The following is a 16,779-nucleotide window of genomic DNA, read 5'->3' as shown; positions in this document are numbered from 1 at the left end:
ATTTCCACGACAAATTTAATCCGGAATGATTTTGTCAACTCAGCACGGTCTAATTATCTTTATATTTTATATTAATCGTGTTTTTCCTTAATTGACTTTAATCTATTTATAATAATGTGAGTTGTGAATTTTAAGTGTGACCCTATATTTTCTTATTCGACAGTTAAAATATGTTCAATCTCAACGAGGATAGTTCTATCTATTAAAATGAGTTTACACGCTCTGACTTTCTGACCAGATCGTGTAAGCACATCTGAATTCATTATATAGTCTACACTGGCAACAAAATCGAGACCCTAGGAAATGGTGGTCGAATGACAGTTATATTTAAAGTACAGGTAAGTCTGGCTAGCCAAATATAGAAAAGTCTGGCTAGTAAAAAAATTACTTGATTAATGTGACGCTGACGTGACAACGCCCCAGGCAATGAGTATGCAATCCGTATACTATATATATTGCGGAATTGAATCTTTCGAGTTGTTTTTATAAGCCAGACATTTTTTTAATTAAATATATCTCGTTCTTTCATACACTTAGCATTTATTAGGACGAAATGAATAAAAAATTATGATATATTCCCTGATACTATGAAATCTGGCTGGCCAGACTTAGACTAGTATGTACAAGTATTTATATATACATATGTTTATATAGCTGCCAAGTCAATATAAATAATTATTGAATTAAATAATTCAGAAGCTATCTACCTATTACTACAGCCAAAATATAAAAGTGACATAGGGGCTGTCCATAAATTACGTCATCGATTTTTGACGATTTTGGACCCCCCCCCCCTATAATCATCCAAAAATCATGCTTCAAATGACCCCATTTCCTCCTACTTCATGCTACCGTCATCCGATGTCCAGACCCCCCCCCCCTAATTTGAAATGACGTAATTTATGAATAGCCCCATACCTACATAATATATTAAATTTAATCACTAAACCACATAAATTTTACACTAAAATTTCGAAACATTCAAAAAATTATTTAAAAAAAATGTTTATACTAGTTACACTTATATGTTATTTAAACTGTATATACATCAATGATAACAATATTTATAATTTATTTATTATAATTCGTTTTAATCAAAGAATTTATAAAGCGTATAGTGTAAATTAAACTATGTACCCAAAGGACATTTGACAGACAATTATTTTGACAGTGATGCTATGCAACTTTTTAAAAAGTTACACAGATTTTGTCCTATTCTTACACATTTTGTTCAAATGGTGGAAGAGTGGGACCACAATAGTGTTCACCATTAAAGTCGATTTTATATAGAATAGGATATGGACATTCGATCGATCCTTTCGTTTTAAGCTTTCCAGTAGGATTCATTTACCATAAAGACACAATAATAAATTTAACGTGCTTTTCCAAAAAAGGTTAATTTTCCAACGTTTTTTCTCGTAATTTTAATGAAAATTAACCCCCGACACCCCTATTAAATCTTATATAATATTTCCTTGCTTTTACCATCAATTGGTTAATATATATCTATATTAAATAAATTAAGTACACTTAAAATCCACATCTAAATATTATACATATATAAAATTATTTTACGTAGGTACGATAAATTCCTTCGATTTAATCAAAATGTCTTATCATTTTAAATATATTATTATGGGTATATCTATATATATTATGAACATCAAAAAAAACAATGACATTTTCGATAGTTACTATATTCATATAAGTATGTATAATGAGATTTATACGCATATTTATACAATGTATGTATAATGTCAATGTTTTATTCGTTTCATTTCATGTATGTACACATTTGTGCATAATCTTTGACATTTTTATTGCTATATAAATAGACTAAATACTATAAAGATAAGACTAAATATAATAAAAATAACACGTTATAGCAATAGCAAGATGGGTAAATTATATATCTATAAAATTATTTAGCAAAATCTACACTAAATCTTTTTCTTTTAACCATTATCACCGCGAATGAAGAATCCGTCTCTGTCGCACTTGTAGTCGTACACATGTTTAGATAGAGACACGTTTTAGTCGACGATAGACGAAACAATTGCGTACTACCTAACGGTGATAAAAGTCACTTGACTAAAGCCCCCTCCAGACTATGCGCGTGAATCGCGGGCGAAGCCGCGAACGCAAGTGTGGAGTCGATTTTCGCAGACAGCGAAATCGACTCCACACTCGCGTTCGCGGCTTCGCCCGCGATTCACGCGCATAGTCTGGAGGGGGCTTAAGGCGCACCCCACAAGAGCTGAAATTATCAGAAATTATAAGCACATTGTGGCTGGCCTGCATATTGGGAATTTGGGAGTGTTTACACATTGGTGTTTATTATACACACATCTCAAGCTACAAGCTCATACATTTGCCACTAAATGCAAGTACACTTACCTACTCGTATTGACCTTATCTGTTTTTTTTATGGCGCCGTACACAATATTCCGTGATAATCGACATTTCTGTGCTTAATTTCTGATAATTTCAGCTCGTGTAGAGTGCCCTTAAATATCATCAGTAGATTTGAATCGATAATTGATAATTAATAATTAAAAAAAAAAAACCTACTCCTCCACAATTAGGAAATCGTTTTGATAGTTTTACCGTTTTATATAGTTTGTTACTATGTACCTATATCTATTAATACATAGGTTCCAGGTACATGCTCTATGAAATATTCTGTCCCTCTCTAATTTACAAATAGACATAAATATAATCGTAATGATACTAATGATGATTTAGGTATTTTAGTCATATATTATATGGGCTCTATGGATAGCTTAACAGACTTTAGACTTTAAGAGAGACTTTATATTATCTGTATATAACATTTTGGACGTTGTACATAGGTAGTTATTTGAACTAGTAACCGAAACTTGAAATGTAACTATTATCAACATTAATATATATTATATACAAATTATTAAAACGGTTTATAAATTCGCTTCAAAAACAACGATAAGCGTAATATAGATTTTTGACACGATCGTGTTTTGTCTTTCGCGGTCTCATCGTGTAGAAAGCGCTTAAAAATATCAGTGACGAACACAAGTAAGTGTAGTAGAAATAGTTTTAGGAATTTTTTGCCTCTAGCAACACTTTTCTAGGCAGGAACTACCTTCATTATTGAAAACTTTATGTCATCTTTGTTTAAAAAAACAATTACTTACTTTTAAAGGTATCCATCCGCAACTAGGTTTAACATCAGGCAGCAAATTGTTTGTAATAATATCGGGTGTCTATATAATTATTATACGTGGAAATCATAATAGTAAATAAAAGACAAAAGATAATATCACCAGATTGTTGTTTATAATGTTAGAGCGCTGGTGGCCTAGCGGTAAGAGCGTGCGACTTTCAATCTGGAGGTCGCAGCTTCGAACCCCGGCTCGTAGGTAACCAATGAGTTTTTCGGAACTTAAGTACGAAATATCATTTGATATTTACCAGTTGCTTTTCAGTGAAGGAAAACATCGTGAGGAAACCGGACTAATCCCAATAAGGCCTACTTTCCACTCTGGGTTGGAAGTTGGAAGGTCAGATGGCAGTCGCTTTCGTAAAAACTAGTGCCTACGCTAATTCTTGGGGTTAGTTGTCAAGCGGACCCCAGGCTCCCTTGAGCCGTGGCAAAATGCAGGGACAACGCGAGGAAGATGATGATGATGGTTGTCAAAACAGGTTGTATTTAAGGTAGTTCCTCTCTAAAGACAGTGGTTGTAATCTCTTAGAGCAGGGGCCTCCAAACTTTTTTACCTGAGGGCCATATTGCGCCTCAGAAACTTTCGCACGGGCCACCGTCGGGTTTTGCGCCGGGGGACGGTGTCTGGTTGCTGGTTAGGAACAGTTCCACTCTCAATGAATGCTGAACCCCTGGAGCCTGGCTCCCGCGGGCCGGACAGTGAGCACTTGCTTTGGGTGTCGGCGGGCCGGATTGGAACGCGTCGCGGGCCGGATTTGGCCCGCGGGCCGGGGTTTGGAGAGCCCTGTCTTAGAGTTTAGACACTAGAAGTGGCTTGTTGGCTGCTGCGATCAGAAAGCACCGAGTTGAGGTCAGACTCGCGAAGCACGGGCGGGGTGCCGAAGGGAAAGTCCTGGAAACATAACATATGTTATGAACACATTTATTTATTTATTTTTAATCTTTATTGCACAATACATGAAGGTACAAAAGGCGGACTTTATGCCTTAAGGCATTCTCTACCAGTCAACCCATGGGTCAAACCAGAAAGATTAAGTAGGTGCAGTGTCTTTAAAGTAAATGAATTTGTGAACAAGACTATATATATATATGAATGTAAATTATGTTGATAAACTTACTCATATACTTAATACAAATAAACCTACATAGATACTATACATATTTACATATATACCTAGTGTGACTCATTAAGTTGACGAAGAAGAAAGTTTGTCAAAGAAATGCTTGCGCAGCATGCGCTTGAGAATGTGAATTTGGTCTCATGGTGTGGTGGTACATTTCACACCAAAGAGAACATCTGAGGTGAATTGGTCGAATCAGATCTTAAATCAATATGATTCTTCCTTTACCTGATCGGGGAAGTCCCTCGGAGCGGGTGGCGCGGGCGGCGGCGGCACGCGCGGCGCCCGCGCCGGCGACGCGCACTCCGCGCACTCGGGCTGCGCGCCGCGGACCGACCGACGCGACCATGACTCAGGCATACAACTGGAAAGGGCAATTACTTTATACATCAAATTACAAAGTCAAATGTGAAATAAAATTAAAAGCCGTAACACACTACCGCACCGCACCAAGGTCACCGAGCGCCGCACCCATACGTGTGAGCGAGAAAGAAATATCTCTTTCTCGCTCTCACTTATGGGTGCGCGGCACCAAGGTCGCGGTGCGGTACGATAGTATGTTACCGCTTTAAGGCGACGGTAGCGGTGGGTAAAATTTCAGATTCTGTCAATTTACCCCATTTCACACACAAGCTCACTTCACGCACACTACCTCGCTTTACTGGGACAGGTCAGTGACCCATCATGTTTTTTTAAGATTGGACTTTTAGTTTAGTATTGACCACTAGCCTCCTTTGAGGGTAAAAGCGTTCCATTGAAAGATGAAAGAGAAACAATGCATTTAATCTTGCTTTCCTTGTCTGTTCATGTCACACGTGACGTACCTATTTAATTCATTTGATTGTTGACTGTTTTACTACCTAATATTGCTTTGTCGAGATACGCGTTTTGTACAATTAAAGCGAATAAAACAAGATGTCATTAAGTCAGATGTAAAATGTTATTTACTACTCTGTACGGTTTTTCATAAGGTGCAAAATCCATTCAATAGGAATTTAAATAAATAAAGTTTCAGCAGGGTGGCAATTCCATTTTGGCGGATAAAGCGAAACAGAATAGTTCTATCGAACCTGCTTACAAATTTTCACGAGAATCAGTTGAGAAATGTGATCTGCAAAGGAGAACATACAAAAGCATTTTTGCCCAAGCTGAAACGGAGACCTTTGCTAACGCTCGGCCAATGATGGTTTAGGTACACCTATAAAAAATGGTTGTCCCTGCTGTAATTTTAATATCTTTATATTTCAACCGGTATAGTTTTACCTTCAAAAATAATCGGTATCGCTAAACAATAGCGGTACCTTACTACTTATACGTTCACGAAATCGGTATCTGCATAACTTGATTGTTAGTAAACTAACCTGAAAAATAATCTCAAAATCACCGAAACATTTATGTACAGTCACCTGCAATAATATGTTACGTCATTAGCGCCAAGTTTGCCTCCAGGGAAACTTTGCCCAAAACGACAATTTTAAACAAATTCGTTAATGTAGAAAAAATTATAATAGTTATGGCCACCCTGCTATTTTTAGTAGAATATAGGTTATATTTCTGACAAAACTATATACCAAACTTGTGCATAACTTGACTTGGGAATTTTGAGTTTGAGCGAGTTGTCTAATATAGGGTATATTTCGGCGGGCAAAAAATTTATAAATAATAAATGCAAGTAGAAAAAATTGAGAACCCTTTGACAAATATTTCCGGGTTTGAGTTATAACTAGACATGTGCGCCGCGCCGCCGCGCCGCCGCCGCCGACGATTTTTCCACGCCGCCGCCGCCGATAAATTTGACCGGCGTATAATCGGCGTGGGAAATTTTGATACCTATCGTGTCTTATTCCATGTTGCGTAGTGAGTAGATAGTGTCAGAGGTATAATTTAAAGATCCTTATGCTTTTTCGCTTATTATTTGCCAGTGAACCAAATTAGCATCATTTTTGTCGTTGCGGTGTTAGCCGTGATAACGATTTAGCGTTAATTTAAACAAGATCTAGTTTCGGGATCTCAGGTTATTATTTGATATTTTATCGCACAGCTTTTTTGTAGAACGCATTTTGTTTTACATCAATAGTCTCTTGATTGTCAATTTAATCAGTGAACTAAAGTCAAGAAAATAACAGGTTCATATCCTAGGACATAAACATGCTATTTCTTAGAATCTCCAGCAAGCTGTCACCATGATTATAATTGCGTATTTTATGATTTCTCGTGTGATGCTGGTGACACGCATAAGGGTCATCATATGATAGATATGATTTGATTTATTTATCACATAATATACAATTTCATTTAAAATTACACACGATCAATTCTTAGTCATTTTATTTTATGGTGATTATCAGCTTCTTTTACTTAACAATATATATTTCAATCAAAATTATAAAAGTCAGGTTAAAGCTTCCTAATGAGCTATACCTAAACAATTATACCTACTTATAGGAACTTAAATCACCAAGTATCATCATTAAGCTAGCAGTAAAGAAAACAACGTAGACCTTAATATTCCATAAAACGGGACACTTCAAAGACATTCTCTTGAGCGAATCAACCTGCCAGAGACGTTTACTTTCGAAAACGATAACATCTTTATTCTAATATACATTTCTGTTAAACTTCAGTTCAGACAAATGTAAAGTATGTAGTTCATCATTATTTCGTAACAAATACTAGGTGAGGCGACAGCGGCTGGGAAAAGTCAATATAGATTTAAGACTTAACATATAAAGATTTTTTTTTGTGTTTTATTTGTATTCCGCTTACAAAGTAAGTAAAACTGCCTAAAATGTAGTGTTTTAAAGTATCCTTCTTATTTAAATATTTAAAGATACCGTTGGTAACCGTTAGGTTGGTATTGGTAATAAATAGTTGCCAAGTGACATGATGGGATATGATTTACGGCAATAATTTAGAAAACACACATAATATGTTTTGGATAGCCTAGTAAATACTCAGAAGGCTTTAATGTAGAGTTTCTACAGCCACGTTCTCATGCAGTATCAAAAATTATGCCACGCCGATTTCACGCCGATCACGCCGCCGCCGCCGGTCAAAAAATCATCGGACGCCGCCGCCGATGATTTTGCCATCGGCGCACACCTCTAGTTATAACACATGAAGCATAGATTATGTCTATTGAGATTTAAACTAAAAAGGCCTAAATACACAAAAGTTTTAGCGGTGGGCAAAGTAATCCGGTAATATGCATCCATACTAACATTGCCCACCACCAAAAACGGATTAGGGTTGTCACTTTCATCTAATTTACCCAACTTCGCAAGTAAAAGAAGGTTATGTTTGTACACTAAAATAAGTTTATAAATATATACTGTATTTAATTTGTCTTATTATCCTTTATTTAGATGTTTTATCTCGTTAACGAATGAAAAACACAACAAAAATTTAATTTTTGGCCATTAAACTATTGTAACAGATTTTCTCAAAAGTGACAACCCTAGCCTTTGTAAAATGCTTAGGCGAGCCTTATTTGGAAATGGGCAAAAACGGGTAGGCAACATTGCCCAGCAAATTTATTTTAAAGTTTTTACACTTATCGCTAAGTTATTAACAGGGAATGGTAGGATTGCCCAAAACCTTTAAGTGATCCTTAGACATCATCATCATACGAGCTGTATTTGAATACCAAATTGACGTGGGCAATGTTGGCGAAAACCCCGGATATCTTTGCCCGCCCTCTAAAACGCAAAAAAATGGGTAAAAAATATATTTTTTTCAAATAAACTGATGCGTTTGATCACAATGGACGTGCTGAGCAAAAAAGTCATATGATGTGATGTTTTTTGAGAAATTCGTTTTAAAAAAAAAGCGGGCAAAGTTGGTGTTAATGACGGTACCTACTCTTCGAACGCCGCAAAAATATGTGACATGTTCTTATGGTTCTACAAATAAGATCGTGTCAGATATTTTTGCGGCCTTCGTTGTGTAACATAAATTGCAGGCGACTGTACATTTGGAATAATTATTTTATTTAGTTTCAACGAAAGTTTCAAGTTTAGTACGAAAATACTTCAGATATGCAATATGCACAAAATGTAGACCTAATCGAAATAAAACATTGCTTTTTATAGGTAATTTATAAAACATTCGATACATAGGTATACATAACAATAACTAGAGCGCCATTGGCCTGTAAGCTTCATCTCGGTCTCCAAAGCCGCAAAAACTCGCTAGTACTTTCAGAGAACAGCACGTACACGCATTATACATATAGACGGAACGAACGGCATAATCATTATCATTTATTCGTCGCAATCCATGGTATTACAGATCTAGGTACAAGACTTTCAGGTATTACTTATACGAATTACATAACTCTTCCTGTTAATAGGCAATATTTTAAGATAAAACTTGTATAATATAATACAAGATTACAATTGTCATCAAAATTCATTGACGTACAGAAGTCAAATACGTTTTTAAACTGACGCAAAATGATACCAGCATAATAAAAATTTATCCCAATCAGTAAAGATGAGTCTTTAAACTTTTTTCATTTTAAGCGAGTTTTGAAGGAACATAATACTTAAATTCGACTGTAATCGTATTGTTTTAAGATAGTTTACTGCGGTTTTCAACCATTATAACAGCAAATCAAATTTAAATGAGACGCGAGCAGATATTTATGTACCCTATTTTTTGAAATACAATTTATCTACTGGTATACTTTCTCGTGTGCGTATATGATTTAATGTCAATATAATTGTCAAAAGCAAGAAAATCGAGCTGTCATTTTCATTTGAAGAAGTACACATGTGCTCCGGTGTAGCCCCAACGGGCATCTGACTTGAAGAAGAATTTTGAGTGATGTCGTCAATGTATGGAAATTGTTCGAAAGTTTACATTTGAGATTGAATTTCTGTGTTGTCTTTGTGAGTAAAAATATAAATCGATAATAAATTGGTAGCTGAATTATCTAGCTTTCAGAATCATACAATAATTCAATTACTGTCAAAGACAAAATTGTTTTGCTTCTGTCTCAAACGGAACTCCATATTTTGATTTTTTGATACTTTTAGTGTCGATTTGTAGAGAATAACAGCAAATTAAAAATATAATGGCACAAAGAGTCGGTACACGGTTTCTTCGTGAACAAATTTACGTGTAATTTAATGCAATTATTAAACACTTATTGAACAAATTATGGTTACAAAGTGAGGTCTAAATCGAAAACGTCATATACCGGCCCCTTAAAAGCTGAGACTACACATACCAAGCTTTTTTTCACCTCTACGGCTTTTCAGCTAAGAGCGACTAAGAGGGATTTTTATTTAATGATCAAAACTATTTTTTAAAGACGCGCTGTTCTGTTGCGATGTTGTCGCCCAGCGCTGTGTAGAACTTATTTATCCAACTAGTATTAAATGGGTGTTCTCGGGTAAGCTACTTACGCTTGATGTACTATATGCGCGCACGGCAGTGAAGCTAGCGACTCTGGCTGTGTCGCTAACGGTTCTCTACACCGAGCGCACGGCGGGGCCACCCACGCGGCCGCCGCGCGCTTGAGACGCGCCGCTGCGTTGTTGTCGCCCAGGGCTGTGTAACACTTATTTATCCTACTAATATTAAATGGGTGTTCTCAGGTAAACTACTTACGCTTGATGTACTATATGCGCGCACGGCAGTGAAGCTAGCGGCTCTGGTTGTGTCGCTAACGGTTCTCTACACCGAGCGCACGCCGGGGCCACCCACGCGGCCGCCGCGCGCTTGAGACGCGCTGCTGCTTGTCGCCCAGCGCTATGTAGAACTTATTTATCCTACTTACTAGTATTAAATGGGTGTTCTCGGGTAAGCTACTTACGCCTGGTGTACTATATGCGCGCACGGCAGTGAAGCTAGCGGCTCCGGCTGTGTTGCTAGAGGTTCCCTACATCTAGCGCACGCCGGGGCCACCCACGCGGCCGCCGCGCGCTTGAGACGCGCCGCTGCGTTGTTGTCGCCCAGGGCGGTATAGATCTCGGAGAGGCGGAGGCGGACACGGCGGACCAGCATCTGGAAATCAAAAACGTGTAGTACGTTTAGCACATTGTTACTGTTGAATTCTCAATGCAACTTGAGACTCCAGTGCCGTTAAAAAGATGTAATCGTCTTTCGGTAGATGAGGCTATACGCCACCCCAAAGGCGTGTATACATAAGGGAAGGAATGGAAAGATTCGCGAGTTTCTGGTAGACTTCCGTAACTCAATTGGTTAGAGTAAACGCACGGATTTCGGAAGTTGCGGGTGCAAGTCCTGCCGGAAGCGTAAATTTTTAATTTTTTTTCCTTTAGGCAATATAAAATCTGGAAATCAATATTTATTTATGAATATGAGATAAGATGTGTCTTCTTATCCGGCCCGCCGCCGGTCCTATGAAATAGTTAGTATTATAATCATTGGCCCACGATAATTGTAAATCAAAATACGATTTAGCTGCAATTTTGGCCCTCCTCTTAAATTTCTGGCCCCCCATGAAGAAAGTTTGCCCACCACTGCTCCAGACTCCGCGGAGCGACGTGAGAGGTGTCCGAAGCGAGTATTTTATCCTGGCATATCATTGACGACCGGCGTTTTATGCGTAGCTAACGTGCCAACCACTTTTAAGGCGCTACGCGCCGTTTTTGGCCGTAAACTCTTACATTCTAGAGTATATATCTTCTTAACGGTTCAACAAAAAACTATGCATAAAATATATATGAATCTACGTTTTATGTACAACATTTGTAACGTTTGACTTTTTTCCTGTGACTTATAATTTTTCGAAAAAAGGAACATTACGAGAGGCCGTTTTGCGAGTTACTTTGCCTATTTCTACTAGACGGTTTATTCGATTAAAGTTATTTTTAAACTAAAATAAATGTTTTAACCGACACTACAAATGCAACGTAGAATAATGTTATTTAATCAATTTTTTTTTAAGAAATCGAATATTTTTCAATATTTCGTGCGTATGTAGCTCGAAAAAGGCGTGGCGTGGCCGGCAGTCGTGTGCTAGCTTTGAGACGAGGAGGCTGTGTCGCTCGTCGCTCCGTGCCTTCCTTGTATTCTGCATGCTTGTGCTGAGCCCAAGTGCAATAAAATTGGAGTTATTGTGGCCAAAGATTAAATAACTGCAGAAAGTTGATTTGGTTGTGACGCGCTTTAGCGCGCGCAACACGGTCTTTCGCAGCCTATTATTACAAACCTAATTACAATATTTCCACTTATGTTTGAGAAAGCTTCATTTGAAATTTATAATTAAAAACGTTTTCGAACATGCGCCGACATATTGACATTACAATTTAACGTTTTTAATAAAGTTCGATTCCTAAACAATTATAATTATGTAGTTGATCAACATTGGCAACTTATGTTGTAGGTATAGGTAAACTATATATCGTTGCTTATCATGAATAGTGACACAAAACAAAATGAAATGCCATTCGACTTTAAATCTTACCTGTAAAAGATAGAATATTAAATGCAATAGCATTTCATTTTTAGTTGTACCACTGTTCATGATAAGCGTCGATATGTAGTTTGATTCAGAAACCATTACATTTTTAGGATTGTTACCTATTAAAATGATGTTAGTTTATTAAGTAAATTAAGTTTTTTCAAACATGCGTGGAAATATTGTCATTACGTCCCGTCCTTATTTGAACTTTTATAATAATATTTCCACGCATTTTTTGAGAAAAGTAAGTATACATACATAACATTTACCGGCCTTACGTTCATAAAATATAATTTCTTTGCTGTGTGTTTAATATCATACTCGGCAGGCATATACCTAATAGGGATATGGCCATGTTAAATATTATAAATATTAAATATCTTCTTTCGAGAAATGTTTTTAGGGTTCCGTTCCGTAGCCAAATGGCAAAAAAACGGAACCCTTATGGATTCGTCATGTCTGTATGTCTGTCTGTCCGTCCGTATGTCACAGCCACTTTTTTCCGAAACTATAAGAACTATACTGTTGAAACTTGGTAAGTAGATGTATTCTGTGAACCGCATTAAGATTTTCACACAAAAATAGGAAAAAAAAAACAATACATTTTGGGGGTTCCCCATACTTAGAACTGAAACTCAAAAATTTTTTTTTCATCAAACCCATACGTGTGGGGTATCTAAGGGATAGGTCTTCAAAAATGATATTGAGGTTTCTAATATATTTTTTTTTCTAAACTGAATAGTTTGCGCGAGAGACACTTCCAAAGTGGTAAAACGTGTCCCCCCCCTGTAACTTCTAAAATAAGAGAATGATTAAACCGAAAAAAAATATATGATGTACATTACCATGCAAACTTCCACCGAAAATTGGTTTGAACGAGATCTAGTAAGTAGTTTTTTTTTTAATAGGTACGTCATAAATCGTAAACCGCAATTTTATTATGTTACTTGCTGCTACGGAACCCTTCATGGGCGAGTCCGACTCGCACTTGGCCGCTTTTTTTTATCTGATAGTCAGCAAATGAGCCGCCTGATGGGAAGCGGTCATCTGATACTACTTTAATACTGATAATACTTTAAACACTGAAACGTCCATGCGTTATTGATTTAGTGTAATTACGCCACAACAAATTATACAGTAATTTTATACATTTCGCGTTTGCGTTAAATCCGGTAGTTTTGATTTTTTATTAGCCTTTTGGCTGCACTTGGGCCGAGCACAAGCGTAAACAGTAGCAGTAGGTACTAGGTACAAAGAAATCACGGAGCGACATAACCTCCTCTTTCAAAGCTACCGCGATAGGCTCAGCTAGAAAATCGTGGAGTAACTGACTGCAAATAAATATGGGAGCGATAGCTTGCACTCCGTGCTCCATAACGGTCAAACAGATGGCGATGGCGTCGCATTCTTACGCCGATAAGGATCCGATAAAAGATAATTTTAGATATTAGACATAACAAAAAACTTAAGGTAGGTAATAAACACATTAAAAAATGTTGGCTAACGGCGTATTGCATAGAGTATCATTCTATGGAACTTGCTAACTATGTAAACAAAAGTTACTAGTAAATTCATTCATTCATCAAGTTTGATTTACATAGTTAGCAAGTTTCATAGAATGACACTCTACCAATACGACGGTTATGTCAATTACACAAACGTGCACGGTGCGTAACGGGATGGGTAAGTAATATATATAATAAGTAATAATATAATTTTATTTGGCGTATTAAGCGAGACTCGAGTCGTATTAACCGTGAAATATAATTTACGCCTCTGGGCTGTATCTTATTCTTTGAACCTCGTGAAGGTGCAGCGATACAAAATTCACATACGATCGCAGTGAGCGGGGTAAACGGGTGGTGCGGGTACAGAGCGCTTAGCTCCGCCCAGACGCTCAAGGGCATTGTGCCTACCTATCGTCTTAACCGCCGTACACTGATATATCTAGTCATCAGCTAGCCGTACTTTGCCTACCACTGGCTAGAGAGAGTTATAATGACAGGCAAAGTTGAAGACACGAGATCTCAGGGCCTTCCCGCTGCTAGATGGTGCGCCGCCGCCGCTTCCGAAGCGCGCTGCGGATGCATGGCTTCCATTAGAGCTATATACAAGTTGATATATTGGTTGAAATAAATTGGGTGAAATTGGTTTTACTAATAAATAACTTATGACTTATGACTTATATCTATTTATTACATAACAATGCCTTACCTTAGCCCCAACAGACGTGGCTACCTCCAGCAGCCTAGTGTTGAACTCAAGCGGGCGACAGTTACAAATGCATGCGGCCCTGCTTCCGAAGAGCTTCCAGACAGCGCGCTGCGCCGTCATAGCTTCCAATTAGAGCTATATACAAGTTGATATATCTATTACATAACAATGCCTCACCTTAGCCCCAACAGATGTCGCTACCTCCAGCAGCCTAGTGTTGAACTCAAGCGGGCGGCAGTTGCAGATGCGGCCCTGCTTCCGAAGAGCTTCCAGACAGCGCGCTGCGCCGTCCATGGCTTCCAATTAGAGCTATATACAAGTTGATATATGTATTACATAACAATGCCTTACCTTAGCTCCAACAGACGTGGCTACCTCCAGCAGCCTAGTGTTGAACTCAAGCGGCCGGCAGTTGCAGATGCGGCCCTGCTTGCGAAGAGCTTCCAGACAGCGCGCTGCGCCGTCCATAGCTTCCATTTGAGCTATATACAAGTTGATATATCTATTTATTACATAACAATGCCTCACCTTAGCCCCAACAGATGTCGCTACCTCCAGCAGCCTAGTGTTGAACTCAAGCGGCCGGCAGTTGCAGATGCGGCCCTGCTTGCGAAGAGCTTCCAGACAGCGCGCTGCGCCGTCCATAGCTTCCATTTGAGCTATATACAAGTTGATATATCTATTTATTACATAACAATGCCTCACCTTAGCCCCAACAGATGTCGCTACCTCCAGCAGCCTAGTGTTGAACTCAAGCGGCCGGCAGTTGCAGATGCGGCCCTGCTTGCGAAGAGCTTCCAGACAGCGCGCTGCACCGTCCATAGCTTCCATTTGAGCTAGACGGTCTCCTAGGGCTTGACCAGCACCCATTGCTACTTCGTAGTGCCTGGGAAAGTTAAAAAAAAGACACTTAGGGCCACTTGCGCCATTCCGCTGGCCCGGGGTTAACCGGTTAAACCTGGACTTATCATGGTTACCAGTACAATTTGACACTGGGTTAACAGTTTAACCGGTTAACCCTGGGTTGATGGAGTGGTGCAAGTCGGCTTTACGGAGTTAGAAGTTGTTGTCAAAGCTATGATACGTCGTTAAGTTAAAGGCAGCGTTGGCTTGGGAAAAACCTTGACAAATATCCCAGCAAGACAGATAGAGGATGGTCTGTTAAATTGTCGATATGCCAACGGCGTGTCAATCAGAAAATAATGTGGTCCTTCGAACCGGATATGAGTGACATACCTAATGTTGGCAATGAAAGACGCAACAAAAGTGCAAAACAAATAGTATATCTATATTATATTATGTTACGTCGTCGTCGTCGCCCAATACTAATGTTTAGTTAATTTCATTTTTATGTGTAGACCAGGTATTGTTTTTCTTTGTCTTGTCTTTAATTTTGTAGTTTCACAGTGCCTACTGCCTTGGTTTTATACTGTAATGCTGTGTTACTTATTTAATCAATAAATAAATAAATTGTCTATGTTATAGTTCCTTGCTTTAGCCACGCAGATCGCGTAAGTTCTTTGCCACCAAGCTACAGCCACGTAATGTGGCTGGCACAAGTAGAAAAGAAGTGTGCGTGATCCCCGCATACACCGTGTGCAAACGCGATTATATCCAGTTTCTATACATTCTAATATATGTTAATTAAATACCTTAGAGCTTTCCCAATATCGCATTTCCGTCTGTAGACATCCCCGGCTATGCGCACGGCTCGTGCGTAGCTACCTTGGTCTCCCGCCACCGCCGCCAGCCTTAGCGCCTCCTGTGGATGTTTTCAATGCATTAACTAATGTAAAAAAATATGTACATACATACATACATACATATAATCAAGCCTATTTCCCGGGGGAAGGCAGAGACCAACGATTTCCACTTGCTACGAAAAAAATATGTAGGTATACCTAATTTATACATACTAAGAACCAGTAATAATACCATACCAAACACTGTTGTCTGTTTCTTTTGCGCACCGGATGGTTGGATGGTTGGTTGATTGATAGAGAATTTATTGGTTTTCGACAATAACTTGTAATTAGGAACCGTAAAGGATGACTCACGTTAGACCGGGCCGTGTCCGAGCCGGGGCTACCGGTGCATAGTTTTCTATGGAAAGCATCACGTGATCGCCTGTCATGTCATAGAAAAATAAGCGCTGGAAGCTCCGGCCCGAACACGGTCCGGTCTAACGTGAGTCGTCCTTTAAATATGGGAGAAACAATCGTGAACAAAAATACCGAAAACCTTTACAAATCTAGTAATTACTGATTGGCTATTCATAACATTGGTGTTATCATGAGATTCATGAGATAAGGATTTTTTTGTTTCCACCCCTGTATTAACTATCTTGGTTATTGACATTGTCTATTTGTCTATAACTCACGTTACAATAATCATGAGCATCTCCAAGCTCCCCTCTTGCCCGTAAAGCGGCCGCCATCTGCAGCAGCGCTATTCTGTGGTGTCTCGTGTTGAGGTCGGCGGCGCGCGGGCCGCGGCCCAGGTCGCACGCGCGCGCCGCGCACGCCACCGCGCGCTCCGCGTCGCGCAGACGACGCCAGAGCTCGGACAGACCGACGTACACCTGGAAATACATATTAGTAGAACCACAGAATAAATAATAGTACGTATAGAAGACTCACTCTCTAACAAAACGCGTCTGTTACGATCAGGACAGATATGGCCGCTAGGTGGCGACAGCTCCACGCGCGGCTTATGGCTAGCCACCAAAATTTGTGTGTGCCCACAATATGGCAGAACCTCATATACACATAGGGTTGCCAGATGGTCGGGATTTGGCGGGATTCTCG

The 16,779-nt window shown here is 38.9% G+C and overlaps 1 protein-coding gene across 1 annotated transcript in view; it reads right to left on the bottom strand.

Annotated features, from left to right (window-relative positions):
• Window positions 1–3,998: 3,998 nt before the first annotated feature.
• Window positions 3,999–16,779, bottom strand: part of LOC134803816 (43 kDa receptor-associated protein of the synapse homolog) — a 30,694-nt gene continuing 17,913 nt past the window's right edge. Inside the window, exons 9-14 of the mRNA XM_063776652.1 lie at window positions 16,353–16,553; window positions 15,625–15,734; window positions 14,678–14,858; window positions 10,145–10,335; window positions 4,552–4,687; window positions 3,999–4,094 (exon numbers count right to left, since the gene is read on the bottom strand). Coding sequence (XP_063632722.1) covers window positions 3,999–4,094; window positions 4,552–4,687; window positions 10,145–10,335; window positions 14,678–14,858; window positions 15,625–15,734; window positions 16,353–16,553 — 915 coding nt within the window. The remainder of the gene's footprint in view (window positions 4,095–4,551; window positions 4,688–10,144; window positions 10,336–14,677; window positions 14,859–15,624; window positions 15,735–16,352; window positions 16,554–16,779) is intronic.

Source organism: Cydia splendana, chromosome 27 (genome assembly GCF_910591565.1).
Source record: "Cydia splendana chromosome 27, ilCydSple1.2, whole genome shotgun sequence".
Lineage (NCBI taxonomy): Eukaryota > Metazoa > Arthropoda > Insecta > Lepidoptera > Tortricidae > Cydia > Cydia splendana.
This window is presented reverse-complemented; position numbering and strand designations above follow the sequence as displayed.